Source organism: Curcuma longa, chromosome 8, assembly GCF_044706935.1.
Source record: "Curcuma longa cultivar G26 ecotype Majalengka, Jawa Barat chromosome 8, ITB_CL_G26_1.1, whole genome shotgun sequence".
Lineage (NCBI taxonomy): Eukaryota > Viridiplantae > Streptophyta > Magnoliopsida > Zingiberales > Zingiberaceae > Curcuma > Curcuma longa.
The window spans coordinates 11,434,159-11,461,471 of record NC_133868.1 but is presented as its reverse complement, the minus strand read 5'-3'; the positions used below and the strand labels follow the sequence as shown (position 1 = coordinate 11,461,471).

Sequence of the window (27,313 nt, the reverse complement as noted above, 5' to 3'; positions counted from 1 at the left end):
TAAATCGTTTGGTTCAATAACCAAACGGTCTCCGATTTGAACGAAATCAGTTTCATTCATTTCGTCTTCGTAAGACGAATTCCATCATATTGTCCTTTATTCAGTCCAACCAAACTTTATTTCTCTCATTCTGAGAATTCAATTCTCAAACTCGTTTTAAGTCCTTCGAAAAACTTGTAGTCCGTGTGACCCAATAGGTTTCCAGTTATGTTGGTCATTCGTAATTAACCATTAATTACGGAATGATCATGAGTGGCACCTAGTAGTATATCATGATTCCCAATTGATCGAAAAATCAGTGATTGATTTCAGAATATTTTTAAACCCCCTTTAGCAGCTCCACTGAATCGTATCACGTTCCTTTCACCGTCTTATACTCACTTGGTTCAAGACATAGTCTATGTGTCGGTCCCTACTAGGATGACTATGTCACACCTAGCCCAAGCTAGCTTTCTTGTCTTGTGGATTCAAGTTACTGTGTACATGTGTAATACTTTGGCTAAAGACTTTTAATAACAATCGTGACAAGTGGCCGCAGGGTATATGTAACGTTTGGCGGTCCATTCTTGTGGTCGTCGCCCGTCGACTCTGGGTTTTTGTCTTCCCCAGGATTCGAACTCTAGACCTCCACATGTAATACTTTAGCCTGAACACTAAAGACTTTTAGTATAACAATCGTGACACTTCCAGGAGTGGGAAGTCCAGTGGCACGGTCGACGGGTATACGTCTTATTTTTCAAGGAGCGATGAATCCTCTGTGAGCTATTCAAATACCTTCGGACACTTCAACTTATACTCAATCATCTCGGGTCCACACATCATCGGAGATGTTTGCTTAAAATGCCCAAGTATAAGCCTTCATGACAAAGGTGACTTGAATATCGCAAGTCAAAGGAAACTCGCACTTAAACTGCACTGAAATCTTCATTGACATATATATATCGAACCATATGAAGTCTCAAGGCAGGTCACTCCAATGAACTGGTTACCTTTAACCAACATTCACGTTTAACTCTCAACATCTAATGTCTCCAGTAGTGAGATTAGCTGCTTGGCTAACCAAGGAGTTTAAACGTGCTAATCTCGATAGAATCGATGGCGTCCGTGCTCATCAATTCCTCGACTAGGGATAATTTCAATACATTCATAATTTCACATGTAGAGATGCTCACGAGTTATGATCCAATCACAAATTCTCTCATGCTATGAATTGTATTGCGGACATTCAGTATTTGAGTTTAAGATCCAATCAAACACATATGAAATGTGCACTCAAATAGTGAATTGTTATTTATCCAATAAATAGTATAACCGTAAGACGATTGCCTTAGGACACCCCTCAAATTTAACAATCTTGGTCTCTCGGCCATCTCTTTCGGCCTCAGCCACCTCAAGCTCGATCGCCTCGATCACTTCATCTCTCTTGCCCTCTCGGCCATCCCGACCTAAGTCATCTTAATCTCTCAGTCAACTCGGCCTCTCGACCATTCCGACCCAAGCTATCTCGGTCTCTTAGTCATCTCGGCCTCTTGGTCATCCTGACCCAAGCCATCTCAGTCTCTTGGTCAGCTCGGCCTCTCGGCCATTCCGACCCGAGCCATCTCGGTCTCTGGGTTATCTCAACCTTTCAACCATCCTGACCTAAGCCATCTGGGCTTCTCAGTCATCCCAATCTTGACCATCTCAGTCTCTCGGCCACCTCCATCTCCACACACCTCATCTTGACCACCACCTCCGCCTCCCACAGAAGCTGCCAAAATCCCTTAAACGTGCAAGCCCTGCCAAGGGGTCAGGATGGTTACGAGGTTGTCAAGTTTGGTTCCCTGAATCCCCCTCATGTCTGCACATACAACCAAAAAGAAAGAATAATTAGCAACTGTTGAGTCACAGAGGGGTTCTAAGGTTGGCAGAATTAGTCCCCCAGATGCCTCATGTCGGAGCCCTCTGTCAGCAATCGTTAGAACTGGTCTCCTCAGCCCCGACAGAGGTCTGTCCCCAAACTGACGTGGATATTCCTTCTCGTAAGTATATAAACTCTCCCACATGTATGAAAAGTCTCTCTCCACGAGGTCAGCAATTACACATACATCTTGTTCTTTCTCTTCTTTTATCAATACTGATTTGAGTGTCGAAGTGGCTTGCTGGGAATCCCGACACCCAGCTAATCCATTCATTTAGCTTCTTCTCAAGTCCCTTCATCGGCAGAAGCAACGATGTGTGAGTTGGAGATCTATTAACTAATAATTTGACCGTCCATAACATCCAATCGAAACAACCTTCTAAGACTCGGACAATATGACTAAGAGCGTTGAATAACTCCATAGACTTTATGAATACAACTAAGGGCTCAGTTGTGAAATTTGATCATATTATGTTTGTGTAATAGGTTTGGCCAAAACATATACTCCAAGTCAATGTAAAGATCGGAGGAGAAAGGGAGAAGTGAATTTAGAGTTGTTCATTAAAGATCGAAGTGAGCTTTAGAAAAATAAATAAATTATAGAGCAAGCATTCTATATAAAAAATCTAGATACATAATCAAGAATTCTATTCAACCATTCAGCAAAAAGGTACTCATTAAAACAGAAGTTCATTGTTTTAGTACAGAAGAAAAGAAAGATAAGTTCATTGGATTGGATGCCATCCAAGAAGAAGCACATGCCACAGCGACACCCTTGTCTCCATCAAGAAGCACATGCCGATCCACTGACTAAAACATAGCCAGTGGGGCGGCTTCTTTCCCATCCAATTTTGGTTTTTATTGGTGTCTAAGCGAGCAGTACGCAACACCAAAACGTGCACGCACTTCACCTCATACGTTGAGCTGTCGTCCACGGAATTCACATCCCGTTACCTTCACAAACTCCTTGTCCCACACTCAAGCCTCATCTAATCGGAAGCCTATGCACCTGACGCAGCTCGCAACACGCACCACCTCAGTGCGCACCGCGTCCCCGGAGCAATGATGTAACGATAGGACATCCAGATTGTAACTTAGGGACTCGCAGTTCGATCCTTAGCTACGGCATATTTGTAAGAATTTTCCTCCAAATAGGGAACGCAATTAAAAGATATTGGGCATCTGGATTGGTCGCCGTATGCGCTTCTCGATTTACCCTAGTGATCAGTGAGAAATTTCTGTGGGACCGAACCGACCACCCCAGAGATATGGCTATTGAAATTATCATTTTTTTTCTCATTGCGCACCGCACTTCCACTTAGCTGTCTGTCAGCGATTGGAGGAGAATTTCAAAAATAAAAAACACTGGCTCCGCTCTCCCTCCGCAGTCGCTCAAAGTCTCACGTTCGCGTGTCGCCGTAGCATTATTTTAGGAGCCCCCGCAAAGCGATGGGGAGACGGCAGCCTCCCTCGCTCTCTCACTCGTCTCGCTCCTCCTCCCTCCCACGCGGAAAGGGCGAAGAAGATGTCCCTCCTCCTCGGCTCTTGCGGCGCCCTTCTTGTTCCTCCCCGTGCACCTTCTCTCCGTCGGGTCTGCTTTTCGGGTTGCCTTACCTAGTTTCGGATTTGTACAGCTGAGACTTGGCATTTCTGTCTTGTAGGTCTTATCGCCGAGAGATTGTCTCTCGATCGATCGGAGATCCTCTGGTACGAGAGCGAGCAGTGGGTCGCTTAGTGGTGTAGATCTGCGCACCGGGCATCAAGGTGGCTGGAGTTTCGTTGGCGGATCCAGAATCCCATACCAGCCCACGGCTTCAGGATTCGCTCGAAGGAAAACAGTGTTTCGCCCGACTGCGAGTTGTAAATTCCTTGCCCCTTTGATTTTAGTCGTGCGTACATCAATCATTGTGGAACATTTAGATTGCATTTTTATACATGTGATTCTAGTGCGGTAGAAGAATTCTCTTTTTCTTATGCTGTCATGGCCTGTTTTGATCATACATTAATCGACATCTTGCATTGATCAGAGGTATAGAGGTCTGAGTAGGGCAAATTTTATCTTTGCTTCGCTTGAGCTTGTGAGTGTGACATGAATGCCAATGGGCGATGACTTCTACCTTAACATAGAAAAATTCCGCTCGTTAAACAATGTCATCTTTCTTTCATGGATATCACTTTTTTATCAAAATCTCCAACTTTTATGTATTTCGTTTTTTTTTTTTGACATCAACATGTGCTAGCCCCAACTGTTTGAGGTTAACTCTTATGGATTTTATCCTCCCTCCAATTTAGCATTGCCATCTGTGCCTCTTACTTTTTATTGATATTAGTAAAGAAAATTTTCGCGTATAGAGAATTATGGTTTCTTACGCTGGATTAGATTCATGCTGTAGATTTTATCTAAACTTCAACGCAGTGACTGGAGAATATGCTCATTTCAGGGCTTACAAGTGCTGAAATTGCTAGCAATGCTTTCACTTGGGGCACAGTTTCTGTTCTTCCCTTCTACACTTTGATGGTTGTGGCTCCTAATGCTGCAGTTGTGAGTAATACTTTACATAGCTTTAGTGAATATGACTTAGCTAGAGTGTGAGAATGGTGGATTTTAGTGAATATGATTTGGTTTGAGCATGAGTAAGTGGGATAAATGCTTATTTTATTGCATCTGATGCTTTTGCCCAATCTATTGTCTTTAGACTAAAAGAACTATGGAGAGCAGTCTGCCATATGTTGCCCTTGGAGTTCTATATGCGTATCTTCTGTATTTGTCATGGACTCCAGACTTATTAAGGATGATGTTTGCTAGTAAATATTGGCTGCCAGAGGTTAGTACCCAGGCTAAACTAAGCTATGAGTATTGCTACCTTCGGCATCTTGTAATATTTTTTTATGATATCTTCAGCTGGCTGGAATAGCAAGAATGTTCACCAATGAACTTACTGTGGCTTCAGCATGGATTCATTTGTTGGCTGTAGATCTTTTTGCTGCAAGGTCTTACTTCAAACTTCTACCTTTCCCCCATTATGTTCTGGTCAAATCAACAAAAATCACTCTAAATAGCACATATTCTTATATAATATTGCAGTAGAAGGGAGTAAAAAAGTCCACTCGTAGGACTACGATGATATACCGTATATGCATATGCACTTTGAAACCTTGGATACATGCACTGTTTAGAATTTTAATCAAGAATCCCATTTGGCAAAATGTATTATTCTGCCTGTGGGTTGTACCCAAACCAAGCAGGCATTAGCAAAATGTTATATGTTCTTCTCATGCTGCACAATATCAACCTTCTATAGCCCATATTTGGCTATTAGGTATTCTTCCTTCTTTTATTCATCTTCTTTTTCCTCTTCATCTTTTTGTTCTATGGTCCTCTAAATTTATCATTGCTCCTCATCTCTCTCTCTCTGTGCTTCTTACACTTGTGACCTTGTATGATCATTGCTAAAGCATTCTGATCATATTGTCCTTTGCCCTTCATTCGTTGATATTTGATCACTCTCTCTCTCTCACTCATTTAGTCTCACATGGACATGAAGATGACGAGGAGAGGAGTTGATCAGTAGTAATCTCTCTCATCTTGTTATTTCTAGATCAAAATTAGTTTATTCAAAATTAAATTTAGTTAAATTAAAAATGATCCAATTCATACTAGAAATCCATAATTCAAACCCCAAACTAACCCTAATCAGTAAAACTTTCCTGTACCCATGAAACTCATTTTAGATACTATTGAACCAATTCAATATATTAAACTCAATTAAGCATTATTTAGGTCTATTTTGTAATAATTATTCAATCCTTTATGCATTTTGGAGTACATATATATACGTATGTATACTATAATATTGTGTAATAATATATCTTTCCAAGATGTTCTTTATGTAATATTAAATTCATTGACCATAAAATTGAGATATTTCTTATTTTTATAGGTATATAGACTAAGATGAATAAACAGACCAATAGATTCTATGGTTAAAAGAGGTGAATCAATTAAAGTGAAAATGCTTTAGGGTATCAAAAAGAAAAAGAAACGTTGACAAAAAATGATTTAAATTAAATATTAATGATGTAGTCTTGCATACCCAAGTAGTTGAACAAACATGACTACATAATGCTATTGGCTTAGTAGGTGAAGTAGGCCAGAACCGTTGGGATCACAACTACCTTTTTTTTTATAAAGGTAAATTGTGTTAAGAAGTTGTCATGATCTTACATGGGGAGCACTCAAAAATCTAAAAACATGTGTTTGAACCTTCGTGAACATCCTTGCTATGCTTGGGACCCCTCCCTCATATTGGCATCAATTGCAAGTTTGCCAAATCAAGTAGATCATGCATGTAATGCCCAAGTGTCGTGCCTTATTGGGATCACAACTACCTTTGATATTATTGGATGAGGTCAAGAATTGCTTTGGCACTATTTGTTAGAAATCATTGCCTTAAGCTACACACTTGCATATCATGAACATCCTCTCTATGCTCGGGACCCCTCCCTCATATTGGCATCGATTGCGAGTTTGCCAAATCAAGTAGATCATACATGTAATGGCCAAGTGTCGTGCCTTGTTGGGATCACAACTACCTTTTATATTATTGGATGAGGTCAAGAATTGCTTTAGCACTATTTGTTAGAAATCATTGCCTTAAGCTACACAATTGCAGATTGTAGTCTGTCTCTCTTGAATACCTAATCACCTCCACCTTTAAGGTCGTGTAGTTGGGCCTTTCTCTCCTTTGGTAGAAAAACATAAAGACATAAGAAAAAAATAAAACAATTTAAACCCGATTCTGCAAAAGTCTATTCCAGAAAAAAAGAGCCACTATAATATATGAAAGAAAAGTACACTAAATTTTTGATAAACTTGTGTCTACAACTTGTACAAAATATCTCTCAATCAATCCTAGACTTAATTAGCATCAATGGAGAAACAATGAAAAACCTCACATTTAGTGCTCTCAGACACTAAAAGCTCTTCTCAAGAAGAAAAACTCGTCTTCTCTATGAGCAATATGGTCACATTGCCTTTAAACACACCTTATGGCATCTCTTAGGCTCCAGAATGCTCCATTGTCGAGAAAATATGGAGCACTAAGTTTCCAAATCCTTAAAAAGAAAACTTTAGAAAAGCTTTAAATGCTCTAAATATGCTTTCCCAGGTTATCTTGGCTATAATTATGCAAAGTTAACCTAAAACTAGGTCATTTAGGGAGTCAAACTAGGCCTGAGCAACTCAATTTGCTGAACTCAAAAACCACCGTATCGAGATGATATTCCATTGCTCCATAATAATCTAAGTTGTAATTTGGAGAGGTCCTTTGCTTCTCGGCTATCTCCATCACTATACATGCTAGTTATCTGATCCATATTTCTAACGACACTTTAGTCGAATTTTGTGCACAAAATTGATTTGGACGATGACATGCTAAATGATAGAGGGAGATGCTATGAATCTCTCCACATATAAATAACTAGCAGATTTGCTCATTTATCTGTCAGTTGTCTTGAGATGCATTGTCTACTCATGCTGACCATATTATGTCTTGGGATGTCTTCAGACATTACTGACCTTTCTATAACCTTGCCACATATTTTTCTACCACAAGCTACCTTTAGAACTCTATTAGTTGACTTGTAATGGTACGTCTTTCATTAAACAATTCGATAAAATCAGATTCTTCCTTATCTTTAGGACAAAGGGGTGTTTGTGCTTATATGTATTGTGATCCTCTAGGTAAAGTTAGACTAAGTTTATCAACATCCATGGGCCTCCACCTTCGAGTATCTCTCAGACTTATTTTAGTTGCACCTACATTAAATGTCTTTTAACAAATCCTTCCTAGTGCAAACATGCATTGCACAAGCTAAATTACAGATTCCTCCTCATCTTTAGGACAAAGGGTGTTTGTGCTTATATGAATCGTGCTCCTCTAGGTAAATTTAGGCTAACTTTAGCAACATCCATGGGTCTCCACCTCTGAGTATCTCTCAGACTTATTTTAGTTGCACCTACATTAAATGTCTCAAACAAATCCTTCCTACTGCAAACATGCATCGCACAAGCTAAATTAAAGTACCAAGTTGTGCAAAGTGCATGCTTTTCCTTGATGAAAAGTGAAACAACATCCTCTAATTTGATTGTCTACACACTGCTCTCTGTCTTCTTCTCCATGTATGATGATTTTACAATTTTGCACCTATAGTATTGAACATCCTTCAAAGATTTAACTTTAAGTCTATTTGAACTTCTTGCCTCATAACTATTGCTTCGTGCCCTTGACATGAGTAACTTTTGCACTTCAATTCAAATTTGAAACGGTAGTTTTATCATTCCTTTAAGCTTCTTTAAGTAACATATGCAAAGCTTCATTTGTCATTTCTTATAGAGCTACCTTGTCTCTCTTATCAACTAAGAGATTCTCCATAAAAAGATCAAATGAATCAGATAGTAAGCTAATATATAATTAGTTAAGATCTTCTCCCTTACCTTGTCAACTCATTCATAAGACACTAGTTATGCCTCTTTTGTCAACTGAGTCTCCATGAAATAATCAAATGAATCAGTAAGGTAATAAACATTTGGCCAAGTCACCATATGAGGTTTTATCCCTCAACTAGGTAAACTCATTCACAAGACCCTAGTTATTTGTAATGTGTTACCTATACAAGCTTGTCTTGAGATTAACCTAGTAAAGGATATTTTTGGCCATCTAATGAGCCTTCACTCATAATGCCTTGTGTTGTACTCTCACTAGTTGCCATATTGAGGACATTATTTGCAAGACTCAATTTGATAGTACTTGACTATTTTTGCCTTCATAATTCTTCAAACCTAACCAACCCTACCTAGTGGGATAATATTTGGTTGTTGTTGTTGTATAAGTCTTCAAACCTCTTGTGTATGGTTGCTTACACTTTGTTTTGCTAAATACCCCACCAACTCTACTTATAAATTTGATATCCTCGATCACAATAAAGACAAAATAAAACTTCTAGGGAATTTTTAAATAAAAAATCCTCTAATGCCTACTAAAGACCTTAACATCCATAGATGATCTAAGTGTCTGTTGTGTTGATTGTTTTACCCACTATTAAGCTCTAATTGCACCACTCTTAGATCTTTTAACCTCATTGTTAATACCATTTGTTGGAATTCTAAGTGTTTCTAATATCATTGGATGAAGTTGGAGATCACACTAACATCAATTGATAAAATGCATTGGGTCAAATCACAAACTTGAAGGTTCAAATTCTATCACTTCAGAATGTGGAAACACTTATCCATAATTTGTACTAAACTATCAAATTTCATCCTAGATGTAACGCCCGCCCTTCTGGCTTTCTAAGAGCGGGGTTACTTACTTACTTTACTTACTTTGTTACTTGCAATGCTACTCTAATTTAACCATAATTTAAAATTTCTCTAACTTGTGCGGAAACTTTTCTAGCATGCTCATTTATACACCTAACTATTAGTTCTAAAATAACCTAAAGCATTTCTATCTATAATGGCATGCATAGGATTATAAATGAACTTCTTAAACTCTTTAAAACTAATCTAAACACAAAGTATCAAATCCTATGTTTCATGTGCCAAGAATATTAAAAAGTAGCAATATTAAAAACATGTTCATGCATTGGTTCATGTCATTGCTTTGTAATTACATGAATATTTATTGAAAAGACATGGAATCACAATATGTTACTAATACTAACCAGAACTAATCTTATTGATTATTAGCAATGGAAATACCAAATAGAAATCTAACGACTGAAAACTAACAATTCACAAGATTTTCTTAACAATGCATAACAGTAAAATCTCTAAGTTCTCTTAGTAATTTAATATCTTAATTTGCTCTTAGCAAATTCCCAAGGCTTTCCATAGTCCAGGCACCACACACACCACCACGCATCCCCTTGTCGTCTTCCTTCACATTTGCTTTTCTTTTCCTTTGTCTGCAGTAAGAGGAAATGCAACTATAAGCGGATAGCTTAGTAAGTACTATCTAGCTCACAAAAACTGAGATGTGCATATGTATACGGAAAGTATGAAAACTACATGCTCATGATAAGAAACTTTTCCATGCTTTGAAACTCTTAAAACATAAAACATGTGATCTTTCATGCTCAAGCTATAATATCCTGCAATTACTAAAGATTCTCATTACATAACAGGAAATTGCAGATGATACTCTTTCTTAACTAAACTTGCTGAAACTTGAAACTTTTATAAAAACTTATTACAAAAACTTGCTTTACTTGTCTTGAATACTTAAAACTTATACTTCAAAATAGTAATCAACTTTCTCTTGGGCCCAGGCGTAGTACCAAAGCGCGCTCCCTAATAGAGATTGGGGTAGCGAGCCACCAATCCTAAGAGGGTAAGGACCTCGGTCCTACCAGGGCCAAGACCTCGGAATTGGTCACCTGGATTTGTTTTACGACAACCTCGGAAGTCGGGTACTAGCCTTTTCAAAGTAAAATACTTAATATCTTTTTCTTTTCTACAATACTTGGCATTTCTTCAAACACTTGGTATGCCTAAACCTCTAAATCCTTGGATTAGAGATTCTTGGAAGGCCTCGGCCTTGTAACTTTCTTATAATATGATCATATAATGATAAAACATGCTTTTGATCATATAATATAATTTCTATGCTTAAAAACTGAGATTTCATGCTTAAACTTGGAATAGAGATTTCTAATAAATCTTAAAAACAAGAAACATGCCAAATAAATTCTAAAAGCATGAAAACGACTTCGAAACTACTCTTACTGCAGGTGAGCAGTACTTACCTTGCGTTCTTGGACTTACAGACGAAGATCTCTCTCTAGACTCTTAGAAACTCGCGATCTCTACGACCCGTTCGCGCCTACTCGTTCTCCTCGTCGTCGGGAACGCGAATCCACGAAGAGACCCTCAGAAAATCCCTTCCTTGGCCGGCCACATAGGGTTCCTAGCTTCTCTTTGGTGTTTTTCGCCCAAGGAGGCGACGGCGACGGCTGGGAGAGGATTTTAGGTCGTGGAAAACTAATTACCTCTTTAACTTATCATATTTATACTAAGGGGTATTTTCGCCGTTTATCACATATAACATTAATTCGCTTCCTATTCCTTTAAGCATACCCTTGTTGGGGCTCCTGGCTAGCACAAACTGCTTAAGGCTTATATCTGCATAAAGGTCTTGGGTTCGAATCTCGGCTATGTATCTTTTTACCCATTTTCCAATTTCTTTTGGGAAAAATTCTAAAAATTCTAGAAAAATTCTATAAAATTTCTAAAATTATTCTAAGCATTTATAAATATTAAAACCCTATTTTAAAACATTTATAAAGTCTAAAATGAATTTACGGGGTGTTACACAATGAGCTTAATTGTTCATTTAGTCAAACTAAAATGAACTCATCTCCAAATAGAGTATTATTTGTGTGTGACCCAATAGGTTCTTCCCTAAAACCATTTTAGAAATATAAACAATGAGTGACATCTAGCAATGCATCGTTGTTACCTAAGTGATAAGAATGTCGAGATCCGACATAATCTCCGTGACTATGATAATATATGATCATATCCTTCTATCCTCGATATCTAGATTGATCAATGAGACATAGACTGTGTCATTCTCTTATCAATCTTTATGTTTTTTGATCCTCAAGTAGACTCACTCAAGCAAATGAGTTCAATATCTCATATTGACTCATTTGAGCATGGTCATGCATTTCGTAGTCCTACTCTATCAAGAGGTCGTAAGATATCACTCCCGTTGTATGGGAGGGATAGATCCCATCTACATCACTCACATCCCTCGGCATAATTTGTTATATACCCAGTGATCGCCTTTATAGTCCATCCTATTACGGGTGATGTTTAACGATACCAAAGTATATAACTCCTTATGTAGGAAACCGTAGTGACTTCAGATCTAAGAACTATTCATACTAATAGTCACATGAGAAAGTTTATAACACTCATATAATAATCTATGAAACTTTTTCATTGTGGGTCAATTCAATATACATTCTCTAATGTATACCTATGTGTCAATTCGATATTCTATATCCATGACTTGTGAGCTCAAATCATCCAGTTGACCCACATGTTAGTTTCAACGCATTAACGTTGTCCCTGAATATTAATGTTTGACTAGGAATGATTAAGAGTAGTGTTCTCTACATCATCTCACTATCGATTCAAACAAGCGATATGATATAGATTAGAACTAGCTACCCAAGGATAATATTATACTTAGTTATTTGGCACAAATACAAAATAAATATAATAACAAAAAACTTTGTCTTTATTAATAATAGAATATGATATAAAAGTGCTTAGTCAATCATCACATAATTGGCTCTAGGGTTACTACTAACACCAACAAGGTCACCTCCTAACTATGTTGCCTGCCTCATCTTCCTGAGAACATTTCTGGTAACATCATAGGCACAATTGCAATGTCGATGTTCATATTGCAAAGGGTAGCAAAAGTTGGCACCAAAGTGGACGTGTTGTAACCGCTGTGGCATTCTAAACTTAGTCTAACCAAAAATAAATAGAAAAATAATTTTAAAATAGAATAATTCTAATTTTGATTAATAGAAATAATTGCCCATTACAACATAGTAGCTGCAAATCTCAAAACTGATAGTTGTTTTCCTTAAGTTATGATTTCTCTCCTGTGATAAAATTTCCCGTGAGTTATTAGCTCCTGTCTTCTTTATCCATGATTTTGGAAAGCCTTTTGCAACCCTTGATAAAATTTCCTCTTTTTCTCTATTGACTATTGTGGGATCATTTGCAGGTCTCCCATTTATTCCTTGAATCTGATAAATTATTTTCAAGCTTCTTATATTTTGGGTGATGCATTGCCCTTTATTGTTTATGTTCTAGGCTAGCGTTGTCATCCTGGTAGTAATTTTTCTTTGTCCTGCAGGCAGGTATTCCATGACGGTTTAAAGAACAACGTAGAAACCCGGCATTCAGTTTCTTTGTGCCTACTCTTCTGTCCCATTGGAGTTTTTACTCATTTTGTCACCAAATTGCTAACCAAGACAGCAAACAAGCCACATTGACTGCTGAACAAGGACAAGAGCTAGTTTACCTTTGATTTAAAGAAAAGGAACTTTGGTTATTGATGCAATTAGTTGTAGTGCATCGTCTCTGAAATTGATCAGCTCGCACCAATTCATTTTAAAATTAAAAACAAACGTTTTTACCAAACGCTCTTTGGTAAAAAAAAAAAAACAAATGATGAGTGTTGAAATTACATAGGCGATATCCAACATTACATCAACAATTAAAGTAGTTTTAAAGCTATTATAGGAAATAGGATTACTAATTGCAGTGGACTTCTCATGGCTGCTACCTTTGATTGAATGGTTCACATGTGAGATCACATTTGTTATGCTGAGGTAGTTTACCAATCCCCTCCTCACTCTCCTAAGTCTTCTAGCTATGGTTCTTCTAGCTCACGGAGAACTTACAATAACAATAAAACCGGCAAAGAAATCTATGTTTTTGGAATGATCCATATGCTTGAGATGCTCAAAAGAAGTCTTCGATGCTAAAAATACAGCTCATATTTAACCCCTGCAGTGCACTACCAGAACACCATTCTACCTCAAACACACGAGTTAATTAGTGCTTCCTGCCTATGACTAAGGAGATGAGTGTACAATATCCAACGATACATGAGTTTGGAGACTATGGCTCCTCTTAATGTCCATCCATGGAGATGGCTAGATAATGGCACTTCCTCAGTATGATAGATATTGTATCAAATTGGGGCTACTAGAAATACCATTTTTCTGTAGAAACCATTTATTTCAAATTTAATTTTTATCAGTGAGTCTATAAAAGAGCTCACTGATACAGTTGTAGCAACGGACTCGCATTTAATGAGGAAGATCTGATTGATACATATTCAAACTGTAGGCAGATAAAAGTTAGTATTTCCCATCTACGACGTTGATGCATATTGAAAAATTAAATCAAATAGAATGATTCATATTGAATCACACCTTTAAAATAATAAATAATTAGACTTCAGATTAGGCAAAAAAAAAAAAAAACTGGACAGGAGATTACATGACAATTAGTACTCAAAGAAACAGGATATTCTTGGTACGCATCCACATGCAATTAAGACATTTATTACACTGCCAAGTAGAGCAACGTAACCAGCAAAATAAACCGAACAAAATCCGTCTGGAATCTGCTGTGCCAATTCGTATTCCATTTCCCTTACTTGCCTCAAACTGAAATCGGGGAAAGCAATTCAAATAAAATACAATTACTGCAGCCTTAGCATTAACTTTCTTGCTCGTCTTGCTCCACCTTCCCTTTCAGTGTTTATGACAAAGACTGAATTCAAAAGTGTTGCAATATAATCTACCGGATTCATCTCCTTTGAGACCACAACCACCAGATCTCTTCCTCTTTTGTGTAGAACGCAATCACAGAAATGGGCTTCGACTTCAAGTCCCACACACTGGCCTCTTTCTTCCTGCTCTTAGCATTCCCAGCCTTCACTTATGGATGGGGAATTGATGGCCACGAGATTATTTGCCAGATTGCTCAAGTACTAACTCTCTCTCACTCTTTTCTTTTTTTTTTGTGTGTGTGTGTGTGTGTGTAAATTTATTCTCCTGTCTATTTACTGTATCTACTTTCTGAGTTAAGTGGTGCTTAATTTGTTTTCTTCTTCCTTTTGATTGCCCTCAGGATCGTTTAAGTGAGCCAGCAGCAGCAGCAGTTAAGGAACTACTCCCTGCCTATGCAGAGAACGACCTAAGCACCCTTTGCGCTTGGGCAGATAGCATTAAGTTTCGATACCGCTGGTCGTCGGAACTTCACTACAGTGATACCCCTGATGATCTTTGCACTTATAATTACAACAGTTAGTGTTCATGAATGCATAACAATGCTTTCATTGTGTTTATTCTAGTCCATACGATATCGATATGTTAGTTATGAACAGGGGATTGCAAAGATGAAAATGGTGTGAGAGGGAGGTGTGTCTCAGGTGCCATCACTAATTATACTAATCAGCTTCTCACCTATGGAAGCTCTGCCGATGAATCACAATGTAATATATCAAAGATATTTTCTTATATGTTATATTGATCTCATTTCTACAGAAATCAATGCATTTCCTCTCTTTTTTTCACTTGTAATCCAGATAATCTCACTGAAGCACTTCTATTCCTTTCTCACTTTATGGGTGACATCCATCAGGTAGAAGAGACTATTTCTCACTTGCTTTCTTTCTTCAGTTATTTGCACCAACTGATGTCGACTTGGAATTGTTTAGCCTCTACATGTAGGATTTTCTTCCGACAGAGGAGGAAATACGATCGAAGTGCGTTGGTTTAGAAGGAAATCAGTGCTCCATAAAGTAGGACTTTGGTTTATTTTCTGAAAATCTCTTTCACCATTTTGCACACTAATTTTCCTATGCTTAGTATATATGCTGCAATGCAGGTCTGGGATAAAGAAATTGTTGAGACAGCAGGAGATCGATTTTACCACAATGTTGTGGAGGAATTTATTGAGGCACTCAAACAAAACATCACTGTAAGTTAATTTGCCATGATTTCTTTGACGTTTTTGTGTTAGTTTTGATTAAAGTTTTTATTTGAACATCAGGGAGAGTGGTCTGATCAAGTTGTGAAATGGGAGAAATGCAGCAATAACAAGGTCACTTGCCCTGATGTGTAAGTAGAATTTGCACTTCGTATTCATTAGAGAATAAAGGGCAGCTCAATGCACGAAACTCTCCTCAATCATGACCACCAAATCATAAATTTCATTCGAGATAAGAGATTGCAATTCTAAGGAAGTAACTTCTTACAAAGTTTGGATAGAAAACCTAATCAGGCAAAATGAGAGCAGACAAACAAACAAAAACTTTCCATCATAATATGTTTTCAGTTTTGGTTCTTAACTGGTGCTCATATAAGATCAACCTGAAGCCAAGTTTCATCCTCTACTTTTTTTAAAAAAAAAATCCAAATACATATAAAATGCTATAAGATCTCATTTTCATCATCAATACAATACCCTCTATTTGTGCTGTAACATTAAATTGTAATGGATTTCACAGATATGCATCTGAAAGCATAAAAGCTGCATGCAACTGGGCATACAAGGATGTCAAAAACAACACTGTGTTGGAAGGTTAGCTTTTACATATGTTTTGCATAAACATAAACAATATAATTCTGAGGTTTAAAAAGCTAATCATCATCATCAAAATGCTGCCTGCAGACGATTATTTCTTAAGCAGATTGCCTATTGTTAATTTAAGGCTCGCTGAGAGTGGAGTCAGGTTAGCTGCAACGCTGAATCGCATATTTAAGTGACAGTTTCCTTTGATTTGCTTATTATCGATGAAATGTAGAAAGCTACTGAAGCTAAGCCTGAACTTGATTGCTGTGTTTGTTGCCTTCTTTTGCTTACTGAAGGATTTTAAGTTTCAGAAATTAAGTTATGTAGAAATTTCAAGTGTATGTGTATGCCAAAGTTGGTTTGCACTGCAGAAATAATGTGAAAGTAATAATTATAACCTTTGTTCCCAGTTAAAGAAAATGAACAATAAAAAAAGAGAGAAAAAAAAAGATCAACAAAGAGAGGTCAGTGGCATTGGTAATATGCTTTTTAAATATATTTTAACTCACACTCTTTGCTTTTTTTTTTATTTCTAATAGATTAACTTTTGTAAAAAAAATTATAAAAATTTCATTTTACCCTCATATTTTTGCTATTTTTTAAAAATGTCTCTCTATGCTTATGAATTGTCATTTTACCGCTATTTTTTTTTTAAAAAATCCCTTAATCTAGTGGTTCCTAATCCATTTGTTTTTTTTTTCTCATTATCTCCAGCGCTATAAATTTAATATTTTAAATATTCTTGGCCTTATAAACCCATGTTATGACTTAATTATGTTAAGAAAAGAAACCCCAAAAAAAGTTTATAGTCTCTCAAATATAGAGCTATCAATTTGAGTGAGATTCATTGAATTAGTCCATCCTAGTTGAATTAGTATTTTATCAATATATTTTAAGATGAGTCCAGGTGAATTGATTGGCCTGAGCCAGCAACCCGTATGAGTCGGTCTGCAGATTGAGAAATTTATTTATTTTTTAAAATTTAAAATTTAAAATAAAAATAAAAATTTAACCCACCAAATTCACAATCTAATTTAAAATTTTTTATTTTGCGATGGATCTTGAGCTTAATCCACCTAATCCAAAATCCAAACGTTAACCTCTCCCGTTTAACGACGCTACTAAAATATTAGACAAAACTAATTTGTAAATGTACTTGTGACCATTCCTATGCTATGAAAGTGCCGAGCATTAGATCTAATTTTGGCAACAAGCTAATTTATAAATATGGTTGCCAAGTTGATTGCAAAAACTATCTTGTGGCCAAATTTTAAGAGATCACGAGCTTTTAAGGTTTATAGCGTCAACATAAATCTTAATATGAGTTTTATACTTTAAAAATATAAAAAATCTTATATTTATACAACATATACTCTTATTTATAAATAAGCTTGTACTCTTAAATTTAATACTATGCTAACATAATCCGTTTGTTGCTCTAATACAAATTGTTATATGGGCTTGTGATTCTAAAAGTATTATAAATTTTAAAATCGGAGATGATTCAGAAATCCATCTATCTTCGCTAAGTTTGGACATTTGAATTATTGCCGATCGTGCAGAAGACATTTGAACTATTAAAAAAATAAAAAAAAAGAGATAAAGAAATTATTTACGGAGCAGTCTTGAGGCTGCGGGCGACCCTGTGAGCCTCCTGGCGTGGCTACGAGCTGAGGGAATTTTTTTTTCTTTTCCCTTTTACTTTTCTTTTTTCTTCTTTTCAGAGATTTTTTATTTTTTCATTTGGATTCCTTTTCTTGATCGATACTTAGGAATAAATAGAGTATTAATGTTGCTTCTGGATGATAATGTTAACAGTATTAATTGAACTTAGGGGAAAATATTTCTGACTCTATTTTACAAACTATGATGGTAGTAAAATGAAAAAAATAACGAATATATATATATATATAAATAGTCTGTACCCATTTAAAAATCAATTCATAAAATATTCATCCATTAAATTCAAAATGAATATGTACATCGATTAACTCTAAGGTGATTGGTCAAATTTCATAAAAATTTCTCACCAACTATTAAGTTAAATCGAGAAGTATTCACATGTCAACCATCTATTAATAAAAATTCATCTATTAATCCATCGAAATTGAATGATCAAGTCGATCTTATAAAACTTTATTATCAATTATCAAAGTAAACTAGAAAGCGCTTGAGAACGTGTCTTGCCATATACTATTATCTCAGTTGCTTAAAATAAATACTCTTAATTAGCATAGAAGTGTATATGCTTCTATTATACTCTTCTTCAGCGAAAGGTGGAATCTGTCATCCCAACGACCCCAACGATCGGTCCCATGATCGTCTATGAGGAAGTAAATCAGGAAGCTGCAGTTAATCACAATGGAAGAGGACATTGCCTTAACTTCATTGAGATTTGATCCTTGTCCATTTTGACAATTCTAATCTATCGTAATTAACTCAACTATGCCATGGGGCGCTCCTATTATACTCACTCTTAAACTCAATGTGTATAAGATAGAGTATTAATTGATATAAATTGAATACTTATATAAAACAAAAAGTGTGTAATACGAGTGCTAAATGGAAGTCTGTGAAATGATATTAATGAATATGAAATCATCTTATGAGTAATAATAATAATATTTTTTATTTTTTAAAAATATTTTTAAATTTTGTATTTTTTTAAACTTGAACCCGAGCTAGCTCGTGCAGGGCGAAGCAAAATAATATCCTTGGCCTGCCCGGCCGATTTAGCTTACACTAGGTCAACGAGCCTTGCACAGCTGCTGCCGGTGTTGTCTGCGTCGCCATGGCTCGCTACCGGCTCGTGGCCTTGATCAGGAACCCCTCCGATGAAGATTTCCTCGTAGTCCGGCAGCCTCCGCCGTCACTTCTACCGGAAGAGGAGTACCGAGGTTTCGTAGACTCCGAACTCTGGGACTTGCCCTCGGCGCCTCTGAATCCTTTGGAGGGAGATCGGAGGTCGCATACAGTCATCGAGGGCTCCAGTTCTCTCTCGAATGAGCTCGATTTGAGAAAGTTCGATGTAGATTCCTCTCTCGAACAGGTGAATTTTATATCTTTTGTTGCTCTAGAGTGATTAGTCCTGTCCCTAATCCTTTATGGAATTAATCTTAAGGAACTTCGAATTTGAAATTTCTTTTGTTGGCAAATTGATGCCTTCGGTGTAGAGCAATTAGTGATTATTTTGGATGCGAAGATATGGTAGGATCTATTTTGCGGCACCAATGGAGGATTCGTGGTGTATTGTATCACGTTTCTATCATTGTGAAGAACTGCTTAAGAGGCGGAAGTGGAAGAACACCCATAGAACTCCCGTGCACGCCCACAATAAAGGGATGACAAAATGCGTGTAGTTTCATCAAATAAACATTATTGACACGAGAATCATGATGTCGATGCTTCTCCTCCAAAAGTCACACTTCAAAGCTGTTAGATATAAAACGTCTCCTTGAATGTTAAGCATGTGTTATCTACTGATTCTAACGGGCACTAAATCTATGATGGACAGTGCATGTCCTACTACTTATTAACTGAAATTCTACATATAGTCGAAACATTTGGTGAACAAGGTTTTAATTGTTTGTGAATGAGGTGAAGGCCACTAATGACATATTGCTGTTTGCTAGTCAAGAAACAGCAAGGGGATAGGGGAAATGCTTATGCTGGTAGCACCTTCGTGGTTAATTATGAAGATCTTGATCTAATCTAGCTAATTTTTAGATGAGTCTGGTGACACACAGTTATGTTATTTCTACTTGCTAATCAAACCATGGGAAAGGGAATTTTTTATTCTGATAAATTAGTTATGAAACTCTTTTATCTTTTCCTTAGCTAAATGCTTTTCAGATGAGTTTGGTGATGATTAACTATATTCATTTTGCAGATTTTTATGCTAATTGAATTGTCCATTGAGTTATTTTCTGTAAGACATTTTAACTATGCTAATCTTCTATAGTGCTAGTTATCTAATTGACTTCAATGCCAATTTTCAACTATGTCATTCTCCTTTTAGGAGAAACAAACTCTCGTATGTTTTCTGCCATTGATTATTTGTGTGCCTTGCAATATCCTTATATACCTATTTGACATGGAAAAGAATTTTAGCATGAAAAATTTATACATGTTTCTCCCTCTTCATGCAATTAGACATTTCTTTTATGCTGATTATTATGTAGGTATTATCCATAGTGCATCTGCAGACCTCATTTGATGGAATATGGTCAGTATGGAAATATGTCAAGGAACCTGAATTTGGTCCAGGACCTGTTATCAATACATTGTTTATAGTTGGATTTGTGAAATCGAAGGAAGGAATAATTGCAGGTATTTGCCAATAACAGTGGTATTAACTCTTGGAATTTATCCTTGTCTTGAGTGTTCATATTTGTTATCTGAAATTGCTATGGTGACTTTTAGAATCTACTTTGCAAAATTTTTTTTCACCTCAATTTCTCCTACTTCTTGAACCGCAACCATAGTTTTTTGCAAAACTACTGAACAGTTACCAGAGCTAGACTCGTGCATGCTTCGATGGTTATGCTTATTCTGGAAAGGATTGCCCTACATAATAATTACTTCTTCATACTAACAAAGATACTGATCGATGAAGCTAACAAGTGACTACAAATATTTTTAGTAAAAGGAGGAAGTTACTGACACCTTGATTAGAGATTTACGGTTTACAACAGTCAGAAACTGTGTAGATTCTTGTTTCCATGAGATTTTTCATGATTTCTCAAAATGGTTGATGAATTAATAAGAGCTGGGTAAAAGGTAATGGTGGGAACGAACTTACATATCCTTGAAAATAGATGGCCTTTTATTTTCCAAATTGATTTTTCTTTTATGAAGAGGAGGTAGAAACTAATGAGAAGTTAACATAATCTTTATTATGTAGGTGATGATATTGTCTTGTCTGCTATCTATTAGTTGGCTGTTTGTATTTATTAGGTGATGATATATCTAGTAGTTGGCAGTTTTCTTGTCTTCTATCTATTATTTCTATATATATGCATTAAAAAGTTATATTTGTAACTTAAATATATATAACCACATAAGCTGATGCTTTTCCAGAGTCATGCTGGTGGTTGGCCAAGGAGAGTGCCTTGGGTTTGCTTCAGGAAGTAAAACCAAATGCTATTCGTGTTGGGCCTTATGTATTCACAGTACTTAGTTCTAAATTGGACTATGCTACAAATTTTAGAGCCGTTTGTTCCTTGCATTATCAGGTTCTTTTTCTTATGACCTACCTCATCTTCATGGTGTCTCAGTTATTTAAAGTTCAAAAAATTTCTTTATTTTCTCAAATTGTCTCTAACATCTGATATCTGACACCCTGAATCTTATTTTCCCTTCCATATTTGCCTTCATTGGATGAATGCCTCAATTTTCACACCAAGAGCAGAAAATTGTTGCAAAATTCAAATCCTATCATTTTCCATAATTGAGACCTCTTATAGAATATGGTTTTATTGACAATATGACAAAATTGCTATTGTGTGATGATGTAGACTACTAATTTGCATTTTTGTTATAAAAGACCACCTAAGCTGCTTCTATGCACTGAGGGATACCATGAGATTTACTTATGTCCGCATAAAGATCCAACATTTTTAGCAATCCCTAGCTTGTCAAAGTCCAAGTTTTCAAGTTAATATTGATTAGATTAGATCAGCTTTAAATTTTGCACAAAAGATGAGTCACTCACCAATAATCAGCTTCTCTATTTAAATATATTAACTTGCATAAAAGATGATAGGATGGTGAGCTAACAAACAATATTGTTTTGCATCAGGAGTACCCTCCAGGTATCATAATTGTCCCAATGAAAAGTCGAACAGCGAAACCATTTCACACAACAAATCTGGTTATAGTTGTTGCAAATAATGCATTTGATGAACCAAAAGAAGAATCTAATTTTGTTGCTAATGGAGAAGCTCTTCTTGTAGATCCTGGATGCTCTTCACAGTTTCATGGTGATGTAAGGAAATTCCATCTTTTGAGTTGACTTATGAGATTTATTTATAATTATCAGCATTTAAAGGATTTGATATTTAAGCTTTTAATAATGTACTATTTCAATAAGATATCATGTTGGCACAACATTGAAACCGTCTGTCATAATGGGAAGATTCTTTGTAGCTAACAGTTTAACATTAGCAAATCTGTATCTGTGAAAGACTTAGGCCAATTTCCTGATATTTAACCGTCTGTCATAAGGGGAAGATTCTTTGTCTAGCCATGTAAAGTTGTTTTATAAATTATTGATAGATGACTGTAGATGCCACTAGGCCAATTTCAAGCTAGCTTTTAGATGGTTTCACTTTATTTTAGCTGTTTTTGGCCAAGACAGGAGAAGTCATTTACTAGAGCTCCATTGGCATCAATTGGGGCTCCTATCTAGGCCTTTTTCACTGTTTAGTCCTTTGGGCCTAATTTAAATTTTTTTCCTACTTTTTGTTTGCTGCATGGGATGGAGATTTAAGTTTTGATCCAGCATCTTGTGTACTTAGTCAATTTAGTTCTTCAAGCGTTCAAACTTCCGTGGCTTTGCACATAAAGAAGGGTTTAAGGTTGTGAGATGGCTAATGACACATTTTTTTCATCTTTCTTACTCTTTCTATTTGTTTTTCTCCAATGCGGTTCCAGTTAGATTATCTTTCTTTTCTTCATAATTATAACTATTTTCTTAGATTTGTGCTTTTAATTAACCTCATCCAAAGTACCTTTAGTAGTGTACATTCGTCACTCTTTTTGCACTTCCATAGTTCCTTCTACCAAAGGTATGTATATATTGGAGTGAATCTGTTACAACTGAGGACATCATTCCACTTATTGGAAGCCATGTAATAAAAACTAAAATAACCATAAATGACTCAAAATAAGTAGGAGGAGCTGTTCAATATATATACACATATATTTGTTAAACGAGAGTACAACAAGAATATATTCTAGCAAAATGTCGAATGAAAAATAAGTACAACAAGTAAAACCAAACCTGGTGTCCTGCAAGTCAAGGATCTTTGAGCAATTCTATATACTTGTTGAAACCAGTTAGGACTTTAAAGTCAACCCTTGCTTGCAAAACTAGAGCTATAGAAATATGGGAAGAAAGCACAAATTGCTAGGCAGTGAACAAAAAATATGTGCAAGAATTTAATCTTTATTAAGAATTCAAGAAACCAGATATGTCATAATTTACATTGGATTTCCCATTTGAGTTCTGTATTTTAATATATAGTTAATTCTTTTTTTTTAATTATCACCAAATAATAATACCTTATTCCTCTTATTTATCACTATCTTTTATCACAAATTAATCTATTTTTAATTATCACCTTTTAATCGTCACTAATAAATTCACCAAGAAGTGAATCACTAGAGCAAGTCCTTGGAGTATAAATGATTCTCTAACATAGGGGTTGAAGCCCTTACCATTGATAAATGATATAACACCTTGCACAAATAAATACTGAACACAGGTGAACCCTCACTAACACATCTCCATGTCGAGCAATCAACTACTGTGGTAAAATGATAAGCTTAGAGATTTCACTTTTTAGTATTTTTTGTATATATTTGTAACAAATGTTGTTTCACTTTAAATTTTTTATGCAACATTTATTCCACATTGGGTTCACTCATTGATTGGTTTAAGGAACTAACCTAAATCACCTTTTTTAATTAAGGTTTTGCTAATTTTACTGCATATTAGTAGAGGGTTTATATTATCTAAAAAGTAAATGAATATCAACATACGAATCAGCATGGTAGATATGTATCAAATGAGGAGTAATTAAAGTAACAATTATCTTTTGAAAACAACCTTTTTCCATATTAATCCCTACATGATCACCCACATGTACATAATAAGAAAAAAAATAGTTTCTTTTAAAGCCCATTTTACTAGTTTAATATCATTTTAATCCTCTTTTCAGAATAGTGATAGCAACATATGCATAATATTTTTATTACACATTTAATCCATGTATAGGAATATGTAATGAGTCGAAGGATAGATTTACCCACCTCAAATGTACACCACTTCAAATATACACCAAGTACGTATTTGAAACTCTACCAGATCATTGTGCTCCCCCTAGATGTGTATCTACAAAAATAAGTATAGGAACAACTTAGAAAGACTTGAAATAAATTAAGTTAAATAATAACACAATCTAAAAAATTAATTAGAATTCAAGGTTGATGGATCCAATCTACACCTAACTACCTCAATACGATCCAAGTTACAAAACTTAACTTCCTTTGCAAACACCCAACTATTAATTCCCTATTCTGTACCAAATACACCAACGTAAATAAAAAAACTAATATAAAAGTAGAAATATAATAATCCTAAGTATTTACTTCACAAATTTTCTTTGGATGACTAAACAATGTAGGTGTTCCAATGATATGGAATACTCGATCTAATCAAACTTAAATAGTCGCGATTAGTCCAAAATATGTAATCATTCAACAACACTGCAAGAAAAAACCCATCGAATTCTTATCTTCAGCTTGCTCGAAATCAATGTATTGGGGCGAGGCTCAATCGTGGTGATGCCTTGGGCACAAGACAGTAAGTGGTGAAAGTGACTTCACCAAAGGGCATAGGGGCTGACACGAAGGTGCATGCACATGCAACAATAAAGGAGGGAGAAAGAGAGCAAACAAGAGAGGGGAAGAAGATAGGGGAAAAAAGTGGGTGCATAGTTGGTGGCCTAGTGGTGGGGTGTCGATCATAGGGAACAAGGAAAGAGAAAAAAAAAGGAAAAGAAAGGAGAGATGATCAATGGTAGCATCGAACTCTAGACGGTAACATGCAAAAGCAAAAAACAAAGGGAGATGAGAGCAGTGAGTGAGAGAAAGGGAGAAAAGAGAGAGGGGTTGGTGAAGGAGAGGAGGTGGCTGATTACAACTAGGTAGGATCGACAGCGATGTGAGCTCATAACAAGGGAGGGTGCGGTGGCCGCATCACATGAAGAGGGAGAGGCAATTGGGTGAGCAACAAATGCATGGAGAGAATCATGTGGGAAGAGAGAGAGGAGAGAGGATATATAATGCTCCATTGCTAAAAAATTTCACTAACTCAACCCAACGTGACCAAACCAATCTATTCTAAATATAATATTGGTTCAACTCTACACTGACCAAAAGGGGTCTAAATTCATCTCAATCATTGTGTCTACGCAATGGGTTCCCTGCAAACCCAACTTCAACTCGACACCCAAAATCTAATTTGTTGGTTTGATTCAACTTATTTTGTCATCTAAAATTTTTAATAAATAATTTAAGAAAATTTAAAAAATTTAGCCGACCCCACTTAGTGGGATAAGGCTTGGTTGTTGTAATTTAAGAAAATTTAAATGCGATAAAACTCGATACCTAACACGATCAACTTGCAACAGACAACACGCAATGCGGTGAATCGTTGAATACACAAGATAATTTGACAATTCAGTATAATACTCTAGAGTAACTCAAGGCTTTCTGTGCCACGTTTAGATGCAAAATAACTGCACCATTAGTTTCTGAGACAATATTATTTTGTTATTTGTCACTGCAAAAGGCATTTGACATATGATTATTCCTTGAACATGTTTCTGGTAGAATTTTGTTTTGTATGATCCACAAATGCTATGTTTCTCCCTTAACAGTATTAGCTCCATTTCTCATTCAATTTTAACCTTTTGTTTCTCATCAGCTGGCAGATCTTGTAGCTGTGTTACCAAGAAAGTTACTAGTGTTTGTTACTCATCATCACTATGATCATATTGATGGTAGGTTTTATATATGTAACTGATTGAAATTATATGTGGCAATAAGATGAGTTGATACTAGTCAATATATCATGTATTAGCAAAGTGCTAGAATGCACCACCAAACCCTTACTAATATAATGGCCTAAAGCAGATGAATTTTGGCTTATAGTGGAACAAGGGTGTTTTAAGCATCATGACATTGAAGAATGCATTTTACAAATGTTGTCGCCTATATGCCATCATGCACAATCAGTTCCCCCTCGACCATTAGGGAATTAGACTATTTATTCCATGGCTTTTCATCAATAATGAACTCTTGATCAGGTCCATATTTTCTATTAGATTCACCCTTTACTATTTATGTATTTGTAGATTATGAAATCCTCATATATATATATATATATAAAATTTTTTATCAGAAGTTAGTCATGAAAAACTCCTGATAGAAGGCTTCATTTTTTCTTGCAGGAAATCTTTAGCTTGATCTAAGTCTAAAGTTGTACCCTATATCAAACTATGATCATTACAATTATGTTCAAGATATGGCATTCAACTTTCCCAAAGCTCTTGTTTTAGTTTAATGGTCCTTAAGCATGTCTTTTGTTGTCTTATATTTCTTGTTCAAAATTCAAAAACATAAATGAATGTAGCAATTTCTGTTGTAGATGAGTTGATATCTGGGCAATACTTTTCCAACAAGTGACAGATTCTCTTATGTTTAATTCTTATATTGCTTTCAGGCCTCACAGTTATCCAGAAATGCAATCCTGATGCAGTTCTGTTGGCACATGAAAACACTAGTCATCGCATAGGAAGAGGTGAGTACTTATTTGAACTTACATTTTCAATCCTCAAGCATCCAGCGCTACATGAATACTCAGACTGAGTTCTCTATTGGTCATTATAGTTTGCGTTACTGCTAGTCACTGGTTAAGATGGTCAGTGGCAGAATAATTTATAACATAAAGCTTGAGAGTTTAAATAAAAGGGAATGCTTTTCCATTTGTGTGTTTTTACATTGCAAACCGTAGCTGGCAAACTCGGCTGATCTTGATACAGAGCAGTTGAGTTGGATCGGAGCAGATTAGTCGAGTTGGATTGGCTCAGCATTAGCTGATCAAATTCCAAGTGATTTATCAGATGCCATGCCTAAAATGTTGAAATATTTAGTAATCAACTTTTAAATTGATCGCATTTCATGCTAAATCAGTCAAAATAACTTGAAAATTAGAAGAAATCAGCTAAATTGAGCAAATTTGCACGATTTGGCTGATTTCTTCAATCCCACTCAGGAATCCTTTCGGATGCCTGTGAGTGGGGTAGATGTTAAGATAGGAACGGTGGTGGTAAAAAAGGAAGTAAATAGATACAAATCTAGAGATCTTAACTTTGAGAAGAAGAAACTCAAGGAGAGACTTCGGTGTCTATGAGGAGCAACATCGTGGTTGTGTTATGTAATGTGAG

At 36.0% G+C, this 27,313-nt stretch overlaps 3 protein-coding genes across 7 annotated transcripts in view; all 3 read left to right on the top strand.

The window, feature by feature from the left end:
- The first annotated feature begins 3,346 nt into the window (after window positions 1–3,346).
- LOC141833594 (protein MAO HUZI 4, chloroplastic) lies at window positions 3,347–13,305 on the top strand. Its single transcript, XM_074721071.1, has 6 exons — window positions 3,347–3,491; window positions 3,562–3,760; window positions 4,342–4,442; window positions 4,597–4,725; window positions 4,803–4,891; window positions 12,844–13,305. The coding sequence occupies exons 1-6, from the start codon at window positions 3,426–3,428 to the stop codon at window positions 12,980–12,982; spliced, it is 723 nt and encodes a 240-aa protein (XP_074577172.1). The 5' UTR covers window positions 3,347–3,425; the 3' UTR covers window positions 12,983–13,305.
- Window positions 13,306–14,046: 741 nt separating this feature from the next.
- LOC141833593 (endonuclease 2-like) lies at window positions 14,047–16,397 on the top strand. Its single transcript, XM_074721070.1, has 9 exons — window positions 14,047–14,490; window positions 14,634–14,808; window positions 14,890–14,997; window positions 15,091–15,146; window positions 15,223–15,306; window positions 15,393–15,485; window positions 15,558–15,625; window positions 16,015–16,088; window positions 16,179–16,397. The coding sequence occupies exons 1-9, from the start codon at window positions 14,374–14,376 to the stop codon at window positions 16,271–16,273; spliced, it is 870 nt and encodes a 289-aa protein (XP_074577171.1). The 5' UTR covers window positions 14,047–14,373; the 3' UTR covers window positions 16,274–16,397.
- Window positions 16,398–18,810: 2,413 nt separating this feature from the next.
- Window positions 18,811–27,313, top strand: part of LOC141833422 (uncharacterized) — a 132,461-nt gene continuing 123,958 nt past the window's right edge. For 2 of the 5 annotated variants that reach the window (XM_074720858.1, XM_074720857.1), the window contains exons 1-6: window positions 18,811–19,128; window positions 20,261–20,408; window positions 21,159–21,313; window positions 21,880–22,065; window positions 25,792–25,867; window positions 26,590–26,667. In XM_074720858.1, the coding sequence (XP_074576959.1) occupies window positions 18,871–19,128; window positions 20,261–20,408; window positions 21,159–21,313; window positions 21,880–22,065; window positions 25,792–25,867; window positions 26,590–26,667 (901 nt within the window). In that variant the 5' untranslated portion in view covers window positions 18,811–18,870. The remainder of the gene's footprint in view (window positions 19,129–20,260; window positions 20,409–21,158; window positions 21,314–21,879; window positions 22,066–25,791; window positions 25,868–26,589; window positions 26,668–27,313) is intronic. The other 3 variants (XM_074720855.1, XM_074720853.1, XM_074720856.1) reach the window with 3 other exon arrangements.